General features: G+C 30.5%; 1 protein-coding gene across 1 annotated transcript; it reads left to right on the forward strand.

Annotated features, from left to right (window-relative positions):
- Positions 1-1,903: 1,903 nt before the first annotated feature.
- LOC108775808 (Major Facilitator Superfamily Transporter 17) lies at positions 1,904-16,622 on the forward strand. The gene is given in 14 exon segments (XM_018542257.1): positions 1,904-1,935; positions 2,460-2,518; positions 2,679-2,881; positions 4,247-4,483; positions 5,071-5,155; positions 6,789-7,012; positions 7,351-7,500; positions 7,614-7,746; positions 7,823-7,978; positions 8,058-8,143; positions 8,226-8,389; positions 14,943-15,080; positions 15,370-16,473; positions 16,475-16,622. Coding segments are annotated over 14 exon segments (2,799 nt in total). The 5' UTR covers positions 1,904-1,918; the 3' UTR covers positions 16,518-16,622.
- Positions 16,623-23,987: the final 7,365 nt, after the last annotated feature.

A 23,987-nucleotide genomic window follows, 5' to 3' on the forward strand; every position in this document is an offset into this window, starting at 1 on the left:
CTTTAATTATTTCTATACTTTATCTAAATCACGAGAAGGAATACTTAAACATTTTATTTAAAAATTATTAGAAATATATAAAATTGGCATAGAAATTTGTTAAATACAATTTATTGTATGGAAAAATTTAAACATAAGTTGAATGATATTAAGTGTTACTTTTATGTCTTATTTTAACTTATCGAGAATATAATGCACTTTTTTTAATTGTTTTGTTAAATGGGGAATTTTTTGTGTAAAAAGGAAAATGTCATAATACTTATCATATGAAACATACACTTATCATATGACATATAATTATAGCGAAGAATTCGTTTGGACGCATTAGTGTACTAGACAATTTGTTTGAAGAAAAATATTTCTCCTGTTTTTGTGTGAATGTGGAAATTGTGTCTAAATTGAGAAATTCATTGTCGTCAATATAATATAAAGTAATCAAATGAAATAGTCAAAAAATAAAATAAAAATGAGTTATTTAAATGTAGATTGTCAATTGCGTCAATTAATTATATTTGTTTGGAAATTAAAATTAAATTTTTTACTTACAAAATGTATGAAAACAGGAGCATCATTATTCGTTCTGATTTTGTTAAGCGCAAATGTTACAATAGTGACAGACGGACTCTTAGAGCATCGGAAACTATTTATTTATTTGTTTTATTTGACTTTTTTTTAATAGATAATTGTAAGAGTCATCTAGACTATCCGTGTCTTTTTGAGAGTTAATACCTTTGTTTTGCTTTTTAATGTAACATTTCTGAAATAATTCTTTTATGATAATTCGTTTCAATATTCGATTCAATATTCCTAATGAGTATAATTTAATTTGTGATCAGAAATAACGGAGAGTCTAGAGGAACTCTGTTTAATATTATTTCTATGTTCATTTATACGAGTCTTGAGTTGTCTTTTTGTTTGTCCCACATAAGACGCATTACAATCTTGACAATTGATTTGATAGATGACATTCTGGTTTTGAGATTTATAAGTTTGTCTTTATGGACTTTAATAAGGGAACTTAATGTATTTAAAATTCTGTAGCTAATTGTGAAGACTGATTTGTTAAAAAATGAGGTAACAGAATATGATACTTTAGGTATAAAAAGTACTACAAACAGTTTTTTATTATCATATGCTTGTTCCTATTTTCTGAGATTATCCAATCTTATGGGAAATAGGATGATTTGATAAAAAAGATAGATATCTATCGGAGAAAGTTTTTTATGAAACCAATCAATAATGATTTTGTTGTTATCAACCTTTAATAAAAGATCAGAAAAATTTAAAGATCTGTCATTTTCAATTTTTAATATAAATTATAATCTGTTGTGGAAACTGTTAAAACGATGAGAATATTGTTTATATGATCTCTTGGTGCAGTCATAAAGAAGGATCTATATATGTTGAATTTCGAAATGTTCGATATTATTTTTATAATTTTATATATTTTTTATATTTTTATTTTATGTCGTTTCTTAGTAATATTGCAAACTAGACATTTATTAATTAAAAAATTTTATTATCCCGCCCGAAAAAGAATAATTACTTTTTATAATTAAATAAATTTTTTCGTATTCTTAGTGGCATATTTATAAATAAATTTTTGCAGAGGTGTCTACAAAGAACTTCAAGAATGTCGATATGAGTTTCGTGTTGGAATTTCATTCTCTTCTCATAAATCATGATCTTGTAATAGTTCAAATACCTTCCAAACTTACTGACGTCATTTCGTACTTAATAAAATAAAAACTCACATAAACCGACATATCACGTAAAATTAAAAGAAAAACTCATTTTTATAAAGTGATAATTATTAAATTAAGTTAATTCTCTCTATTTTGCAGAGTCCAAGGTGATCTTTATGCAGAACAGATTCGTTTTTATACTCTGTTCAAATAGCGAAAGTTCTTCGCAAGGAATGGAAGAATCTCAAAGGTGAAAACCAGATTTAAAATGTTCTTTTTTTTCATTCATATACTCCCTACACATAATTGCGTTATCGGTCATTTTTGTACGTATTCATTTTAAATAGTTTATTTTCTATTTTTATTAACATTTTAAGTAGACAAGTACTCGATATCATATTTTAAGAAACTTGTTATGATTATTTTATCACATTTTTTTATAGTTTTTCGCTTAACACGCGCATATATTAAATTATTCTCTAACCTAAGAACGACCAAATAATATACATACAGATTTAGCCTAACTTTAAATATGATTTGTACTTTTTCTCCTCTCCACCGTATTCATGAGCAACATAACACAATATTCAAATATGCGTAAAAAATTTGCATCAGAAGTTTCTCGTGTCCCTTTTTTATGTAAATTCTTACAGAATTTGAAAAAAACTATTTGATCCTTCTTACATTAGCTAAAAAAGATTAAAGATCTTATTTGTAAAGTACGACTTTTTTACTGCAATATCATGCACATCATGCAGTAATTTAATCTTTTAGATATGAGGAATCCGATATGTATAAAGAACAACCACCTTGCAGCTTACGAAAATTAGGAGGTAATATTCTTTGTAACATACTAACGCATGATATATGTAACAGTTTTTGTTTTAAAAAATGAAGAAAAAAATGGCAATTCGTATCAATACTATACTTTCTATTAAAAGTCGATACAATCTACACGGTTCTAATCAGATTCCATTGATTCTCTGATTGCAGATATGATTCCAGCACGTGTCGTGCTGTACATACTTTCGTTTTCCGGATTTCTTGTATCCTTCATGATGAGAACAGACATTAATATTGCCATGGTGGCTATGGCGAAGTTGTCGTCAAACAATGAAACTGCTGTGGTAGCATCTCAGTGCTACACAATATCAAATACGTCGTATTCAGAAAACTCTACTGTAATCAGACCTGAGGTACGATTACATAATGCATAGCGCATTATTTTCTCTTTTATCCACATGTCATTCTATAAGATCCTCAAAATAACAATTTTTTTTATGTTCCTGACAAAAAAGGAATTTTTTAATCTACGCAAAGAAAAATTTTGTTTGTTACACAATTCTCTTTTATCAAATTACATTAATCTCTTAAAACCCTGTATACATTGTAATGTATATCAAATTTTGAAGATATTTATTGAAATTCTTTAATTCTATCGCACGGACCTCTCATCTAATTGTAAGAGCAGATGTATAATAATATATATGTTTAAAAAAGTATATATGTATAAATATATATGTTGTAAAAATAATATATATGTGTAAAAAACGAAATACTTATTAAAGTATCCTTGAATTGAATTTCAAAAACATTTTTTAACATAGTTCCATTGTAATCAGATTTCAAGCAGTTAAAATACGCTCTTATGTCGGAATATTTTATTATATAATGAACTAGCAAGATCAACATCGCAGCAATCTTTATGATGAATGCGGTATAAATACTTTGTATCATGATATATAACATAAATATAATATAAATATATTCCACGTATTGAAGACCAAGAAAAATTCTTTAAGGATTATTCAGCGTAAAATTTTTCATAAAGAACGAAACAGAGTTATAAAATAAAATTCAATAGCAAATAAGTGATTATAAAAGCAAATTTTATGACTATCATAACAAAACATCACATTTACATCACAATAGATGTACAATAGACAATAGTCAGTAAATTATGACGTCATTGTGAGATAATTAAAACGTAGTACAGAGAGTGAGACATCGCACTATTTTAATCTATATATGTCGATATCAATCCGTGACAAAGCGGACATTTGCACGTCACCTTTATTTTATTGTGATGTTATTGTATCTTTTTTTACTGTGAGAATAATTTCATCGTCTGTTTTAAGTAATTCAAACGAGTAAGTTTAATGAGGTATTAAACATTTTTCACTATTAGTAATGGAAAAAAAAACAATGAGCAAAACAAAAGAGATTTTACTGTAAATTAGAAGTATATACCACTTATTAATATTTTCTTAAAAATTATAAATCTTTTCCTACTTTATCTTTTCATAATCATAATTTTTAAGAAAACAACACACAATTTGTGTGATCAGGAAAGATTGAAACTAATACCTATTAAACATTTTCTTGGATCTTTAATAAATTTAACTCTTAGTAAATTTATTCTTAGTAAATTTAACCTTCCTTCCTTTTCTATTTTTCAATCTAGTGAAAAAGTTAATCCTCTTAATTCAAGTTTATCATAATTTACAGAATATTTGCGCATACAGTGCACTATAATATCATATTTTCATTCTTATGAACAGGATGCTGGTGAGTTCGAGTGGAGTCCAACTATTCAGTCAACCATTCTCAGTTCCTTTTATTGGTGTTATATACTTTCGCAAATGCTCGGTGGTGTTCTCACTCAGTACTTCGGTACTAAAACTATATTCGGCGGATCTCAAGCCATCACTGCCGTCTGCAGTCTACTTATACCAACTGCCGCGGAAATCCATTATGGGGCTCTGATAGCGTTACGTAGTATACAGGGCATTGCAAGTGTAAGTCATTAATTCTTAAATAAAAGGATCTCGCTTTAATTATATGGAAAATTAGGTTCCGATGAGATAAATTAGTTTTCACACATAATGAGCTTATAATGTGATGAACAAAATATGTTACAAAATTCAATAATGAAGTTTTTATGGTATATCAAAAGTGTAAAACTTGTGCTTACCGAATAATTTTGACACACATAACTCAAAAACTAGCTATTTTTTGAGCATTATATGAGCCTCTTACAATTAGTTGACAAGTGACATAAGTTTGCCTTATAAGCATAAGCCTTATGCCATTTGGTAACTAAGGGGCTTATATGTATGTAACATTTTTGTTTATTACATTATAAACTGCAACATATGTAAAACTCATTTTATTTAATTTTCCACATATTATTCCATATATAATTAATCTTTATATGTATAATAAACTTTCATTGTCATATTTAAAGATATAATATTTGAAGAATATAATAAAGATAGCTAAAAGATATTTCAAATCTTTTAAATATTATTTAAATTTATCTGTTGATTGAGATAACAAAGAAAGATTTTCGTGACTTATGTTAATCTTTTTTTGTTGAAAACAGGGACTCACGTGGCCCGCGATGTACGCCGTAATCGGGCACTGGATTCCACCCATGGAACGCACACGTTTCATGTCTTCCTTTCAAGGTACGTTATAAGTTGCCGGCTAACAGAGATTTTCGTGTGTTACAGTGAAACTTCGATACGTTCGATCCAAAATTAGGCGAAAACTATGCGCGTAGCCTCATTACAGTCGCAAGTATATAATGCCGTAAAATGAAACTCGCATATTTTTTTCGATTGTGTTCACGTGAATACTAATGCACGCTTCTTTCAGAATGGAATATGGTAGTTCGAATGAGAAACTACATGTTATTGTTTCAGTCAAAATTCCGGATCAAGAAAATTTCTTGCTAAAATGAAAATAATTCTCTATTAATGTTGCGCCATCGATCCGCGCCAGAATTGATCACTTGTTAATGATCCCGAAATAGTTCATCTCTACGAGGTTGCATTCGCCGGACCGAGGGGTATACTCAACAGCGACCGCTCAACAGCATGAGAAAGGCCGAGTATACTTCCAGCTGGTAGAATCAGCCGGATTCGTCGAACATGTATATTATCTCTATATACTTGTCTTTCTTATATGTACAAATTCTATCTTTTAACTACATTCATTTATCTGCAGTACGCGCGCGTGCGCAATTAATACTAAATCTAATCATTTTTCTCACTCAAACTTTTCCAGAGACGGACCACAAGTTTCATTTTGTGTATTTGTTCTATTCACTGTGGCGCATTAATTTTTTCTGCTCTCTAAACTGTTACATCTAAACTACCTATTTTTATTTCTATCAACACAAAATATCGAATATTATTTATATCCTTAAATCCATTTTATACGGTCTATAATTTGCGTCTGATTTAAGAATAGAATTCTGTTTGATTTTATGCTATGTATTTTTTAATATAGGGGAGAATGTTCTAAATCGGACTGTGCTCCAAACCGGACTTTTTTAAATTTAAATAAATACGATAAAGATTTGCGTACTACTTATAATATATATAAAGTCCTTACGAGACACTGAACATGTGACAGCAGTTTGGCAGTACTCTGTCATAACGTTCATAGAATAGACGCAAATATGTATTTTCGGCTATCATGCGAAAATTAAAAAAAAATCCTTCGTTATATTTATATGGCGTATGAAATTGTAACAAATGTTATTTCAAATTCTGACACAAATTATAATCGTTTAAAGTGGTCATTAAGCAAACGTTATTTGGGCCATTTTGAATATAATATTTTATGATATTAAAAATATTATAAAATATATAAATTTTTATACGTGTGCATTTTATAACAATAACATAGCAAAAGGAATTGTGGAAATAAAGATCTGTATTTTCTTCTTGACTTATACGCGTATACATAACTTCAATTTTTTAATACGATACATTTTTTGTGATTCTCTGCGTAAAAAGAGTAACACTTATTTTGCAGGTAGAACGAGTTTAAACTTTTATTATTTGCAGACATAGAAGTTTCATTGTCCCACTATTAACAGCTTCATCATGCCTTATCATCGTCCCTGCATACTAAGTCTTTACTTGAATCGCTTTACAGGCTGAGATACGATACACCTCAACTGAAGAGCGATCATCATCACGCATGAGTCGTAACAAATCAAGACGAAGACCATTCGACAAGCATCATGTTTCAGCTTTCTTCCGGATCGTAGGGTGAGCTATTCCTAACATCTAGGTTGTCTATATTCAGGGTTCAGCATCGGCATTGGATTGACCTATCCGTTGTGCGCGTTCATCATCGCCCATTTCGGATGGAGGATTGTGTTCTACACGACTGGCACCCTTAGTCTCGTTTGGTGCATCTTTTGGTATCTTTGCGCCTTCGACACGCCTGCCTCGCATCCCCGAATATCTAAGCCGGAACTTCGTTACATTCAGGAATGCGTTAAAAATCAAGTTATTGGAGCAAGCGAGGTAAAGTGATTCATAATATTAATAACTGACTGTTAATTCTTAAACATCTCACTATGGAAACATTAGTGTATGGTATACCCAACCCAATTCAATTACTTATAACTTTTATAAAAATGAATATATCATATTATAAAAATATATTATAAAAAAATGTTTTTAATCGAAACGCTAAACATTAAGAAACATAATGGATCCAAACAAATGTATCTTTATCAATAAAAAAAAGTTATAAGCAATGGAAAATACATTAAAAAAGTTTAATATGCTATACCGAAAACACATTTAAAGAATATCTTCTTAGAACGAACGTAATTACATATATTTTTTTTCTCTTAAAGGATTTGCCCGTTCCTTGGAAGTCTATACTTACGTCTTTGCCAGCATGGGTAATCGGTATCACAACCTTCGGAAGGATATGGATACATTATATCTTTATCATTCCCGGTCCGATGTATATGAAGACAGTGTTAGGATTCAGTATACAAGCAGTACGTATTTGTCATTCAAGAATTTTCTTTTTAAAAATATTCTTTTTAAAAATTTTTTGATATACTCGTATAATAACTAATGTATACAATATAAACGTTTTTAACTTGTTTAGAATGGTATCCTATCAGGTGCACCATTTATCTGTAGCTACTTAAGCTCCGTTATATTCTGCTACGTTGCGGATCTCCTAGTTGCGCGGCAAATCATGACTTTAATCAGTGTGCGCAAGATATTTACCGCACTATGTGAGTTTATTTATGACTTTCTTTAACTTAACCAACTTGGAAGATAAATTGCAGCAATTGATTTTTTTCCTTATAGCTCAAGTGGTTCCTGGAATACTTGTGATCTTAATTGGATATTTAGGCTGCAATATTATTCTAGTTTTAATCGTGTGGTTTATAGCTGTTACTCTCATAACAGCCGGCTACGCGGGAGCAATGGCCAATGTCGTCGACATTGCACCCAATTTTGCTGGTCAGTGCGCGTATTTTTAGTATAAATATATTTATTTTATGGAAATATAAATTTATAAATCGCTGTTTATTATTTTCAGGACCAGTGTTAGCATTCGCGCAGACTATTCACATGACCGCCAGTTTCCTATCTCCTATAGCAGCTGGTCTGCTCACACAAGAAAGCGTAAGCGTTATATTTTCTTCTTTTATTTTACTCTATCTCTATCTCTTTCTGGAAAGCCAAAATAACGTTACGTTTTCTGCAGCAATCTCTCGATTCATGGAGAAGAGTATTTGCTGTTACTGCGGGTGTATCTTGCAGTACATATATTGCCTATCAAATATTTGGTACAGCGGACATACAGGCATGGAATTATCCGGATCAAAAATATCCTCAATCTATTCCAGAAGAATGCCTGTTAAATGATTCGTCACAGAAAAAGAGTAAGATTATTCCGAGCCGAAAAAATCCGTCAGAATAAGCGTGATGTATCTTTATTTCGATTTCTTACTTTCTTGCTGTTGCCATTCCTTATATTAAAACATTGAGTAAAATATTGAGTTTTTTAACACGCGAAATATAGTCGAATATATGTACGAAAAATACCTATTTTCAAATACCGTTCATTGTAAATAGATCTGATTGTTGATACGAAAGAAATTATATAGTTGTCAAGGTATTGTATAATGAAGAAAGATATTTTTATGAAATGATTATCTCAGGTACATGACAAAATGTTTTAATCAGATTTTGACACAGATCATTTTGACACAGATTATATGTAGTATACTGATAGTACATTGATATAAGATTATACAATTTCAAATATCGTACAATTCTAAACAAAATAAAATTTGATTCCAATTTTCGAAGTTCAAGTTTGATTGTTTCCTATCTGGCAACTTTCGGTATCGAGTTCGGTACTCTCCACACAAAGAAAGGGTTACCAAACTTGAATCTTGAAAAAAATTATTTCGTTTAGAATTGAACAATGTTCGGAAGTGTATCACCTTATCGTACAGATCATGCACGAATGTTCAAAGAAATGATTGATAATAAGTAGAGCGCATTCGTAGGGTATCACATATGCTGCGCAATCCTAATCGGGTAATTTGCACTGTGTTTTCTCGACAACGCTAATAATATCTTCGGATCTTAGATGTGGACCACACGCAATTGTTTTTGCGTATTATCATTGCTCAAGTAAAATCTCCTTTTTATTTTATTATTGGCAATCTCAAGAAAATAACATATTTTTAATTACCCGAATAGGATAAATTCAATGTGAAATCTTATAATACAAACTTCTAATATCTTACAAACTTTCTAATAACGTATATTTTCCAATTTTTCTTGTTTAAATCGCATTCTTTATTCCGAAGTTATTGTATAGTAATTTATTTGAAAAATGACTTAAGAATGATTTATGAGAATGTGGATCTCATACAAGTACTAAACAGTTACTTATTTTTCCTTAGTTGTGTGCGTACGCTCCAGAGCAATGATAATTTTATATATGTTTGTATATAATTAAAACATGCGAGAATAATAAGTACTTATCGAGTTTAAAAAGAGATACTTAAAATATACACCTACGAAGCTTTTATTATAACAATCCTAGAAATAGAATACAGTTTTAATTATCATTCATTTGACAAAATTAAATAAAATCATGTGAATTAGGTTTTATTTTTATTGGCACCTATACTTTTTACTATTAGTGCCTTGTGGTACGTATAGATTTTAAAGTTCGTAATAAAATTCTAACATAATTCTCTCAGACTGCATTCGAAAACACTATTAGAGTGCCTCTAGCTATCATCTGATCCTTGTTATTCATTGAAAATTTTAAACAAGGATAAAATTATACTTGGAGGCACTAACATAATGTTTTTAAACGCATTCTTAATATATCTAATAATATAATATATTAGTTTTTACAAATTAGTGTAGATTTTTATGTAACACCTGACGAAAAGTTTACGATTGTAAACTATACTAACTTGCCATTATAGTGCGGAATACAAAAAAAAATATCTATTACATAGCGTCATGAAAATCATATAAAGCGAATACATTTTTAAGAGCCTAATTTCATATAATATATATTAAGACAAGTATTGATAAATATTGATAAATGTGTACATTTTGTGTGAGCGTTGTAAAAAACTATATTGCCAATTATTTTATTTCTTAAAAAATTTTTATCTTTAAAAATGCATTATGTGCAACGATTTCGTTAGTCATCACGTGTGTATACACATATTCTAGAAAATAGTAAAAGTGCTGTGGGGTAAATTTAATACTAAATAGCTTTCATCAAAATCAATTTGATTAATTTTTTAAATTTTATTTTGATATTCGTGAGTAAGATATTTTATATACTGTTAATTCAAATAAATTAGTACGCAAATATTTTTATAAGTACATAATCTTTGCATATGATTGCATCTATGTAACATTTGCACGCGCACATGTTTACGATATGTTTTTATGTGTATAATATATTCTTATATATAGAAATTAAATATTACACACAGACGAAAATGTTTTTATTTTTATTGTTTGAGATACATCATAAATAATTAAAGAAATTAGAAATAATAAAGTTTATCAAATATCTCAAATGTATCTACTATTTCGAAGAAACTACAGTATATTAAATAAATTAGAAAATATAACTAAAGGAGAGAAAAAGAAAGAATTTATTCTATTCTCTTTAACATGGTTACTTCATTCCTTATTTTATATGCCATATATAAACGGAATATCTCTGAGATAAAATATATTTCAAAAAACGTTTATGAAAGCATTTTCAGCTAATGTGTAACAAAATAACGCTAATAATATAATACGTATTAATTTTTTTCCTTTTCTATATATATTCACTTATTATAACTGATATGTAAAATTCATGAAATTTTAGCATTTTTTTTTATAAAGTCAAGGACCAGGAGCGCCGAGAAATATGGAATAGATTAGCGATAGTATACCGTATACACATTTTATATAAGGTATACTAATAATATAATATTGTATTATGCGATAAAAAGTGTTAAATTCCCCGAGAGAGTTTGACAAATATTAAACAATGCAAATATGTAATTTAATTCAAAATATATGAACATATATAGTTTTATTAATTGCTGCATTTTTATTGTGTTTCGAACCATAGTCACTCCATTCCCGTTTTAAATTGCAAATCGATTATATTACACGATACACATGTGTATATATGTGTATATTCAATTTTCTAAAGTTAGATATAATGTTCGATATTCTATATAACTTAAGCTTTAAATCATCGATAACATATAACACAAATATTATTTTCTTGGAAAATAACTTGTAGATTTGCTATTATTAAATAGCGATAAATGAAGAGATGTCTACATAAATTATTACTCACCCCATAGTTATACTCCGCCGTTGCCTCTGATATCTCCCGGGCCTCGATCTCCTCTCAAATTCGTCCGTTTCTTCACACCGTGATATTCACACGACACTCACTCGCGAGTTAATTACATACGATGGCATACATTATTAGCAAAATACGATAAATGTACTGTACGACTCTTTCAAATTGATAATAACACGCGACGCGCATATCGCTGTGTCACGATGGAAAAGTGACGCGATAAAATATGGCATTATATGACGCTATTATCAGTTCACGACGTCTCGTAAATTAATGGAATGGAATTAATGGAGGAGCAGTGTAAAATTCTAGCTTCCGAGTTTACCGCGGCACTCCGAATTCATGTTGCGTAAGGGAGAATTATCAAATTGGCGAATCAACTGCAGCTAATTAAACTGCACAGCACCCTGTTCCGTAACTCCTTATTTAGACTCCTCTATTCTGTAACTCTTGACACAAACAATATCGTTGCATTGTTTGTTGCGCAACTTTTTTACTTGCGTAACGACAACATAACGATATATCATTACCTGTTGTTAAGAATTACAGTATAGAGGCTTTAATGACAATAGACACTTTCCATTTAGTGACACAAATCAACAAAAATATCTTTGTCTTTTGTTACTCGTGCAAAGAAAGATAGATATTTGTGTCTTATGTTCACTAAAAATGAAAGGTATAATCTAATATATATATCTAATATAGTAAAAAAGTTGTAACGACAATACGATCGTTAAAGTCGTTAAAAGTTACAGAATAAGGGCCTCAATTCAAAGCTACGTTCCGCACTTGCGGCGTTTCGTAAATGACTGACCGATGAATTCAAAAGAGGGAAGGCACGTAGCCAACTTCACGCAACACTACGCGAGTCAATTTAACGGTCGGTTACACAGTTGGAGATAAATGGTCGAAATTCGCTGTTCTATTGGCACGACGCGAAATAGTTTGGAATTTAAATAATCTGCGTATCGCAAAAACACGATTATATTGATCCTACAGATATCGCGAAACAGCAATTCAACGTTCCTATCTAGATTTATTTCCTTTGATTGCTGCCTATGATCGAATGACGAATAATATATCTCATCTCAATACGCATGCCGCTCGTTTGTGGAATCTAATTGTCTTCGTAATTGTCTTGAAAATAAGAATATTCGTAATCAATGATCGCGAGCAATATTTCAAGGGTCCTTTAATAGTTTAATATCACACGCGAGTAATGCGCGTTGTGTTACCTACCTCCTCGTATATCCTTACCGCTCAAGTGGGGGCACTGCTGACTTCGGGTCAATATGTGACTTCATGGAAATATGTCGCACGTGTCACCAAAAAAACAAAATAAACATCAAGGTCGCGCGTCAATCAATTTGTTAACCGTTTTGACATATTTGTGCAAAATAAACTCTCTAAATATTCTATTTCTTTAATTCCATTTTTTAAGTTCTTTATAAATCAGTATATAATCTATATTTATAGCAAATTATATAGAAAAAAATTCGAAAATATATATATATTTATATGCAAAGTATATAAGAGTGTTATAATTGCATAACAAGAGTAATGTTTAATTTACATAAAAAAACCAAAATATAGTTTATTTTTTATATTATAAACTACATATAAAATTAAGCAATAGAAAAGAATCTACAAAAATATACTTTGAATATGAAAAAGAACTCACAATTAATGACATGAAAGTGAAATTAACTTAAAAACATTTCGTGTTTATAATCTTAAAAGCTAAAGTAGCTTAAAAGTTTCTTGATTATATTAATACTTGTTGTTCAAATAATACAATTTTTTATTTTTGTTTCTTTTTAAATAACACATTTTAGCCATATCGTGTTAGATAAAATAATGTTGAAAAAATTACAATGTATTTTACTTTTTGTCAATAAACTGCTAATTAATTTTTACTTTTCAAAACTAAAGTTTTTAAAAAAATGTTTTACTTAAAAATATTTTTACATTTACTATTTTCCTATATACATATATTCGTATATTTTCTTTCTTTTAATCATATACATTTATTTTAATTCTATGCATAACATTTAATTTTTTAAAATGTTAATTCCAATAATACAATTTTTAGTAAAAACAGGAATTAGGAAATAAAGAGATCTATAATTATAATTATATTACTAGAAATTTTGTAGGAAATTTGGAATTGTAAAAATTTAAAAAGCGTAACGTTAATTTTTTTTTTTAAAAAGTATATAATTATCTCTTATTATTTATTTAAAATAGTAATTCCAACAAAAAATAGTAATTCCAACAATTTAATAGTTATAACACGATATAATTTTTATAGATAAGACATTTAAAATAAAAGGCATATATTTATTATAAGAAAAGAAAGAGATCATATAGGGGCTTATTATATTAGGTATAAGATTTTGTATCGTATTAGAAACTTAACATTAAAAGTTTAAAAAAAAGCAGTATTAAATTATATGGCTTTTGTTAAAAGAGTATATGTATATTGAAACTGTCAGACACTTCAATTTATCAGTATTAATCCATTCACAGACGTCATAAGGTATTTTTTTAACTTCAATTTTATCATGGCTTCTCGTAAATGAACACGTAAAGGTTGTTTATTACACATCTACATTGAGTACTTATTAACGTCAGAAGCTGCGCACTGTTAGTCAATTTTGCTGTTGATATTAGATTAGATACCTGCAGAATAATAAGATATACACACTGCGATTCAAATATATAAATGATATATAATTCTAAATGTAATACGAAAGTCACAATCGATATATTATATCGTTACATAAAAATATATCTAATGAGGAAATAATGTTTACCTCATCTCAATCAGTATTGCATTTTAAAGCATCTCTCAGGTCTGCGATTATATGCGAATTTAAACAAAGTTTTATTTATATTAGGTGTAGTAAAAAGAAATCCATTATTTTTCCAATAGATTTCATACAAAAATAATGGACTTTTTTTTACTACACCTAATATTTGAGTCTCGTATATTACTCATACGTTAACGTTAAAATATTTTCCATCCTTCTCGGAAGACTTCACATAGATAGCACTTGTGATATCGAATTCGCAAAATCACTGACGTAAACGTACTAGATTCGTTGTATTTATCAAGTTATCTTTGATGACAACGTATGAGATATAAAGAGCAAGTATACCTGAGCAGTGACAGTGTTACGCTAAACAGTGATACGTGCGCGAAGAAAATCAAAGTGCGATCAAATATATAATTAATACAAATAATTACCACAATGAGGTAAGAAACATTTTTCCTGAAATATTAAAAAATAAAATAGACATTCAACTTGCTCTTTGTATGGCGATCTTTTATATAGGTTTGCAGAAACAATACATAACTATATCTTCAAAACATTTTAAATTTTACGAAGAAATGTGAATTAATTGTACATTAGAGCTGCTAATTTAATTGTGAACAAAATGTTCAATTCTTACTTGTTTACAAAAAAACAAATTAAAATAAACAGAATTAATTTTTAATCACGTACGTTTCAAAATATCTGGTAAAAATGTGAAATAAAAAGATTAAATTTGTCTGGGCAGATTGTGGATATTATTGACTGCATTCTTATTAATTGCAATACTTGTTGCGGAAACTTCTGCAAAAAAATCGAATAAAGATGTGGAATCAAGGAACAGCGATAAAAAGGAGAGAAAGGTCGATGTAGAACACCGTACAAAGTAAGTAACTAATGAACGAGATACATTTATTCAAATTCTTGCTGTATGTTTAGCGTTTTATTTTATTTTATCAATGTAGCAAAAATTATCATTTCTAAATAAATTTATAAATACATAAATTTAAATCTAAACAAATACCTAAATAAATAAACTGCTATTTTTAAATTAGCTATAAATATTTTGATGGATTAATGTTTGTCAAATTTATTAATTTTAAATTTGCATTTTTTTATACATAAATGATGATTTCTATACAATTAAATTTCTATATAATTACAATATTTTTCAGAGATAAGCAATCAAAGAAGAAAGACAAATATGTGAAAGAGCAGAGGAAAAGGAAAAATAGCTCAGAACGAAACATCGAAAATCCTTCTGAAAACTATCTAGATGCGAAAAATTCTTATAAATCAGAACAGAAGTTGAAAAACAAGCGAAACAGACGTGAAGAAAATGGTGAAGTGATGAATGAAGAAGGAAACAGAAATATTGAAAAGAAATTACAATATTTAAAAGATAAGATTAAAACAGAAACGCAAAATAAGAAAGATAAGAATGCTAAAGAGCATTTAACAGAATCCGATACATTATCTGAAGATTCTCAAAGATCCGAAATCAGCCAAAAATCGAAAAAAAGTTTAAAAGAGGAGAAACATAAGAAGAAATCAAAAAATAATGAGGAAGTAGAAAATATAAAGAAAAATCCAAATAATGAGGTTTCAAGTAGGAGAACGAAAAAGCATTCTAAATTGGAAAATTCTCAAAATGTTAAAGATGTTAACAATAACGAAAAAAAGATAAAATACGATAAAAAAAATAAAAAGGGAGAGGTATTGAAAAATACAGAATTTAAAGAAAAAAAGGAAGAATTAGTCGAAACGGATGTAACATCTACAGATTCCGAGCAAGAAGAAATTCTGGACAAGACAAAGACGGATAAACAGAAAGGTCAGGAAACGTCGACGAAAAGCAAGAACAATAGAAAGAAGCGTGAAGTGATGCAAGAAGAAGAGGAAACTGATATAACATCTGCAGATTCCGGTCAAGAAGAAACTGTGGACAAGACAAAGAAGGATAAACAAAAATCACAAGAAACATCAAAGAAAACAAAAAAAAATAAGAAGCGTGAAATAGTGCAAGAAGAAGAGGAAGCTGATATAACATCTGCAGATTCCGTGCAAGAAGAAATCGTGGACAAAACAAAAAAGGATAAAGCTCAGGAAACATCAAAGGAATGTAAGAAAAATAAAAAAAAGCGTGAAATTGTGCAAGAAGAAGAAACTGAGGAAGAGCAACTGAAAGAAAATATTATTATAGAGGAAGAAAATGTAAATGAAATTGAAACAATTGGCATTGAATCTAAAGAAGATTCCTCAGTTTAAACTAACGACATAGAAGTACCTAGATACACCTTCTAATATCAAAGAACTAAGTTGATTGAGCGAAAAAACATAATCTGTCCTTCTGTGAGAATGAAATCATTGTACAAACATAGGTGCCATGATGAAGCATATAGATAATCAATTGATAAAAAAAAAATACTAAATAGAAACGTTCAATGTTTTCAAATTAAATTAAATTTTTCTGAAATTATAATAAAATTTCGTTAAAAAATATTCTAAAAAATGTGAAATAATTTTAGCAAAATTTTTCTATTGGGGAAATTACCATTAAATACTTATAAATAAAAAAAGTTTGTCGTTTTTCCTCCAATAAACATTATATATAGTTCATTGTTTTATCATTTTTTTTTGCAAGATTTATAGTCGATTATAAGCTATAAATTAAAATGATATTGCATGAGACATTTCAAACTGGTGAACATGTCTCGTACGTCATTTCGAACATGGTTATCGTTGATTGAAGGATAAAAGATACCACTTGTCATTTACTGTCTCTGTTTATAAGTAAAAGCACATCCAGGCATATGATCTATGTAAGACAAAAATTGTATAACATCGGAATAATAACATTCATGTATTAATAATAATATATGTATATGAATTATAATAATATTCATAAATTAATAATAATAATGTTATTACGAAGGTTTTGAATAAATGTTTATATATTAATGATGATATTACAAAAATTTTGAAGGTAATGCGTTCTATATATACATATATAGCGAACAAATTTATTTATTTCATATATCTATAGTAAATTATACATAGATTTTATCTGTCACTAAATTTTATATTTAAAAAACATCACTTTTTGCAGTCTTGATGTCTCCCTTATAAATTTTCTATTATGTCAATGGGATGCACTGTAAATATTATTTCGTAATTATTACCTAACTCTTATCTCACATCTGTGTGATTTGTCGTTTTTATAAAAGAATTTAAATATTTCATTATGCAAAAATAAACGTTTATGCTTACCAGTTGATTGTGCCATGAATACAATTACCCATCCCGATCCAATATTATTCATTGTCGAAGTATATTTAACGAGAACTCGATTGGTATCAGCCTCCAGTCTTGCTGGATCATCCTACATTAAAAGTATCTTTAATTGTACTTGTGTAATTAAAATATGTTTAATTATTATTATGTAATTAAATACATTATAAAAATGTTCAATTATATTGTATATCTCATAGAAATGAGATTTTAAGAAATATTTAAAATAAAATTTGAAGAAAAATTAAAAATATAAAATCAGAGTTTGTAACTGGTGAGTTTCTTCAATTAATTTTATATACTTTTTATTTTTTAATTTTAATTTTATAATTTATTAATTTAATTTCTATATCAACCACCAGTGACACAATTAAATAGTTAATCGGTATTCTCAAAATATCAAATTAAAGAGACTCTTGTGGCTGTTTACTCAGACCTTATTGGTGTGAATAATGCCTGCATCCATTGTTTAACTTAATGATGGCTCGAATGGAGCGGAAATGTTCGAAATAATTAATTTGCGAAATTCTTACGAACTCAATGTAAGACCGTCTTTAATTAAATACATTTATTGATTACACGCATGGATAACTGCGTTTATTCTTAGCTCTTGGCATTGCCCACTAAATTAATTTCACATTTATTATTATTGTTATTAAAAATGTAGTTTTGCCAAACAGAAATTCTCACAAGAAAGTTCTTTAATCAGTTCTTTTAATTGTAGATTTTATCGATAACGATATTCGAGAATGTATTATTTTACAAAATCACTTACTCCGCCGCAGTATGTGTTATGTAAAATTTCTCCGCTGGGGACAACGTCGTAAACTTTGAGATTATTGTTGCTGCAGGTCTTCTTCGTCCCGATGTCGAAGACAAGGAATTGAAGAATGATCTTAAAATCTTGCGGTACGCTCACGTCCCAAGTGCATAAGGGATTGTTGCGATACGATGAGGATACAATGGCGAGGTGAATCTGCCACCGTAATTGAATATACGACCGCCGCAACCTCGACCTGTGACAATTTTGGTTTTGAGATGTTTTATATGAAAACGATGCTGAGGCTGATCTACGCGTACATTTCGTTTGTCATATCACTCGCGTGGTGTCTGAAGCAATACCGCGAGATCGCGCAATCGGATTTTGTGCGGTCTCCCGCGAAAATAAACCGCAACATTTCACGTGGCGCGTATCTCGAGGCGCCGCAGTGTCGTAAATCATCTCCCGCGCGTTATAATTTCTCTGCATCTGGTAGCGTGCATTAATCGGATGCAATGAGAGGGGACTTGTGCGCGCTGCCACGAACGCGTCCTACCTGCATCCGTGGTCGTGTAAATGATGTCATAACTTTGATAAGAGCTGGCACTCTCGGTCCAGGAGTGCAAAGTGAGTTTGTTGCCAGTGCTGAAAATCGGGCTTGGCATTGCCATGCTGCATAGCGTCGTTATGAGCGGTCCACTTGAGTCACCCTCGTGTACCTATGAGACATATAAATCTATCTGAAAACTTGAACTTACAACGCGTATCAAAACGCGTTTTACGTCGCTGGAGTTTTCAAAAGTGAATTGAATAATTTCTGTGTCTTCTCAAATGCGATTTTCTTAACAAGTACAAAGGAACGTACTTGCAGCGCGTTGCGCGTACACTGCTCTGGGTCGTAAATACTGAAATGATTGAAGTACAAAGAAATGGTACGATTTGCTGGAACGATGATTGTAAGCCAGCAGCTTGTAAATCCATTATGAAGGATTCGTCCTTGCTCGCTCGTGTAATTTCGGTCGCAATTCGCTGTACTGTATTCCAGCTTGAAGCCTTTGTGATCGTTGGACATTGATCTAAATATTATTTTGACTTTGTCGCTGTAACTGTAAAAGAGAATATTCAATTTGAGAAATAATCCTACTCTTAAAAATCATTGTAATAAACTAATAGAGTTAAGTTTAAGTACCTGTAATAATCGTGTGGTAATTCGCCACCACAATATCTGTACGAGGCAAAAGGTAACCGGCTACCCTAAAAGAGATAAGATAAAATAAAATATTACATATATAATATATATAAGAGAATGTGCGGATTATTAAAGGCCCGTCTACATAAATCGCAACGCACGCAGTTTGCAAACGCGAACGCAACGTACCACGCATTCGCACGTCGTAAATCACGTGTATCTACATCGATAGCATGCTTCACGCAAACGCAATCGTAATAGGTCAGCTAATCCAAACGAGATAATAAACTTTTTCCAGTTTTGCACACGTGGTGTGGCACATTTTGTGTGAAAAGAAATGGAAACATCCGTTAGCATATAATGCAATATTATTGCGTACAATTCCCTCGTTTTTTCCAAGGTCCAATAATGGTCCACTGATTTTTTCATTACAGACCGAGATTTAAATTCTAATATTTACTGTAATTATTGAAAATTTATGTTATGTGTGCCATAAATTTTCTGTAATGACAATGAATATTAAATGCAGCTTACTTGTCTAACCTTCGACCAACATTCACATGGAAATCGTCGGACATATGATACTTGTTTTCGCTTTACTAGTTTCTGAATGGTCGACGCAGTTATCGAACATGCAGAAAGTTAAAGTTGAACTAACTCGCCGCGTATCGTGAATTTGCAAATGCGTACCAGAAGAAACGTCACTTGCGTCTGCATTTGCAAACTGCGTTCTGCGTGTTGCGACTTACATATGTAGACGGACCTTAACAAAGCGAAGCGTTAGTTCTTAATGCAAGCTTACCATTTCGACAGTAATTGGATGGCTTCTTTCACCACTATAAATAAAGTTTGTTCCAAAGCCTTCATTTATGTATTTCTGTTAGTTAAAAAAAAAAGATAATGATTTAATTTTTTATTATTTGTAAGGGTATTTATCTTTAACTGTTAAAAGAGAGAGAGAGAGAGAGAGAGAGAGAGAGAGAGAGAGAGAGAGAGAGAGTCATTATATTTTTAAAAAACATAATTATTATGAACCGTAAAAAAAAATTATTTTAATATGTATAATATTGATAATAAATATATTATTTATACCAGTATTTACCTTTTCTTCAGTAATTTCTAAATATTCATCATCACACTTGTTAGAATCCGTCAAATCAAAATCTACAAATCGGATTCGCATTCTATCGCTGTATTTATCAGCAAATTGCAATGTCCAACGACATAGCGTTCCAGCTAAATGTGTATTTGGATAATCTGGCGAAGTAAGTACATGAATTGTTTCGTTTACTAATCGAGTACTTAAGCTGCACAATGCTGCAACAAAATCACAAGCAAAGTCGTCAAAGAAAGAAGGTTGATAAAGTAAAATATAAATAAAAATTTTTTAAAGTTTTACCTTTGTAATATTTATGTTTTAATTTGTTAAAAGTATTTAACAAAGATTTTAATGAAAATAGACATAAATTTATAGTTATAACAATAAAATTTATCTTTAAAAAATGCATTCGAGTATACATTTTATTATGTACAATATGGTGAGAGATGTTGGGACTTTTAATGAAGTAAATATAACATTTCTTACGATCAATAGTATTCAATGTGGCTGTTGCACCGGCGCCTTCAGTGACACCGTCAGTATAAAATCTAATCCACAATTTATTTGAAGTAGATATCATGGGAGATGGCACTGAATTTCCGCAGAATTGACCAATAAAGTTGGCATAAGGACCACCACCATCTCGAACCTGAAAACAATAAAATGCATGACAATATATATATATATATATATATACGAGTACACATACCAGAGTATCCCGAGTTACATCTGCAAGTGAAGCCATTTGCACCGTTTGGCACGCATGTACCATGAACGCAGGGGTTGCTAGAACACGCTGTATTAAGTGATACATCAGCTAATTGGCAACCGTTTGGTCCCATTCCATTACCGACGTAATCCGGTGGGCAACGGCACAGCACGTAAGAACTTGTAAGCGATGGATTCTCGATACAGGTAGCTAATGGATGACATCCACCATTGTTGATGGCGCAACCACCGACAAAAATGCAACTCACACCGTCGCCACGATATCCTGGAGGACAGGCCCCACATGTTCTAGAACCCTGTAATTAAAATCGTTACAACGAAATAAGACACCGTTGCAGCAAATTGTAACGCGTTGCTCTATTTATATATTTATTTTTAACTAAAAATGTATTTTTTACGATGTAAAAATACTTGTATTAAATTGAGACTGAAGAGATTAAAACTAATTAATCTCAAGGAAGAAAATGAACATTAAGTTTAATGAGCTTTGCTTCGATCGGTCAAATTCAATCTCAATCTCAGTCTCTAATCTGATACGAACATAACTTCTCTTCATGTTATGCATTATGTAATACAATATATTACCATTGTATTTATGCATTGCACGTAAGGTAAGGTACTACAGCCGCCATTGTTAATAAGACACTCGTCAATGTCGATGCAATAATAGCCATTGCCGCTATAGCCATGCGGACAAGCACCGCAAGTGAATGAACCGCGAGTATTACGACATGGTACCGGTGGATTTACGGAGCAAGGCGGATGGGCCGCTGCACATTCGTCTACATCCTTGATGCAAGCTGGGTTTGTCCCGTCGCTTTCCCACCCCTAAAAACGATAAAGTAAAGGATTCAGCGCATTTGCTATAAATAAGTTACAAAAGCAGTTACAAAGCGCGTAAGTCTTACTTAGCTGAATAATTTACGATTAGAGTTTAGGAAAAAAAAAATAGAACATAATTGCGCGTAAGTCTTACTTAGCTGAATAATTTACGATTAGAGTTTAGGAAAAAAAAAATAGAACATACTTGATCACAAATGCATGTATATCCAAGTGAAGAACTGCTTTTGGCAACGCATACACCGTGCTCGCCGCAAAGCGCTTCGAAATTTTCTGTATTACAAATCGATGTCCTCTGTGTACAATGAAGGCCAAACCATCCCGGCAAGCAGTCGCATCTAATATCCGAACCAATATTATATTATACATATACAGACATATTCCACACAATATATCCGAGAAATCTCAACATAGAGGCCACTTGCGAAGTTCATTAGAATTATTTCAAAGAATAGATATTTGTAATAGAACTTTAGACTTTTTCCTTTAGAGGAAAGTTTAAAATTATTAAAATTATATTTTAAAAACATACCTTTTTAAATTAAAAAGAGAAAACTTAAAATTTGATCGATTGTAAATTCGTAAAATGTCAGTAATTAAACGAAAGTATTACGTTTTGCTATTTCCTGTAATAGAAAAGCTAGGTAATGAAACATAATATTGCATATACCGATAAGACCCAGGTAAATTTCGACAAGTTGCTCCGTTTTGACATCCGAGATCCGTACCAAGAAATCTTGCGCACTCGTTGACGTCCGTCATACAATTTGGGCCCTGAAATAATTGTAATTATTCTCAGAAAATATTATTTTTGTCAAAGTACTACGCTTACATACCTCCCAGTTTGATGGACAATGACATTGATAGGCATCATAGAGATCTTCACAAGTACCACCATTTTGACATGGGTTACTTTGACATTCGTTCTCTCGAAGTAGTGTTTGCATAGCTCTTAGTGAGTCTTCTAATGCTTTAAGCTTAAAAAATTTTACTTATTTTTAATTGTATTGTACAGGTCATTATTCGTATATCATTCACTATAAATAGATTTATACGTACTCGAGAGTTGATACGACGAATGTTTCTGCTTGTGGCTACAGTCAATGGATTAAAATTCTAAAAAATATTATCTAATTAACAACTTGATATATTCAATTCCATACTTAATTAATTTTTTTTATTTTAATACAACACGATTAATATAACTTTTTATCTGTATTTAAAACGCAAAATTATAAAGAAATAAAAAATGAATAATAACTTAACATTATAAAACTTATTAAAGCTCTATTTATTGATACATTATTATTATATGATATCTTTCTTATTTCGTTTTAAACATAAATAACCCTTACGCTTTTTTTATTGGCATATTGATTACAATTTGGTACTGGGATATAGAAAAATATGTCATCGCAAGCTGTTCATTCAATATTGCGCATTCTTACCGGTATACGTGATCTGTTTCCTGTGCGAATCGTATTGTTCATGTCGATACTCTCGAGCACAGCGACTCTTCTCTGTAAACCTGTAGTGCCTGTCACTATAGTCGTTAGTTGGTGAAGCGAATTCTCCATCTCAACCAAATATCCCATCCGCCACCTGTCGATGACCCGTGTCGCATTTTGCGCCTGAAGAATATTAAAATCTGTTTAACTAATTGTGTCTCATATTTGTTGGACATTTATATGCAAATATTTATTTGTTACCGCCGAGGCTACGTGAAGCAGATTGATCTCATTGACATTCATGTAACCGTCCCCTGTTATTTTTAGTGTAATGTTTCTATCCTTCGCGCTGGAGATTATCAGATGTCCATCTCGAGACTCCAAAACAGGTCTAAATTTTATGTAAATTATTTACATATCAGTTTAATTGCGGAAAG

This window comes from Cyphomyrmex costatus, unplaced genomic scaffold (genome assembly GCF_001594065.2).
Source record: "Cyphomyrmex costatus isolate MS0001 unplaced genomic scaffold, Ccosl1.0 scaffold32, whole genome shotgun sequence".
Taxonomy (NCBI): Eukaryota; Metazoa; Arthropoda; class Insecta; order Hymenoptera; family Formicidae; genus Cyphomyrmex; species Cyphomyrmex costatus.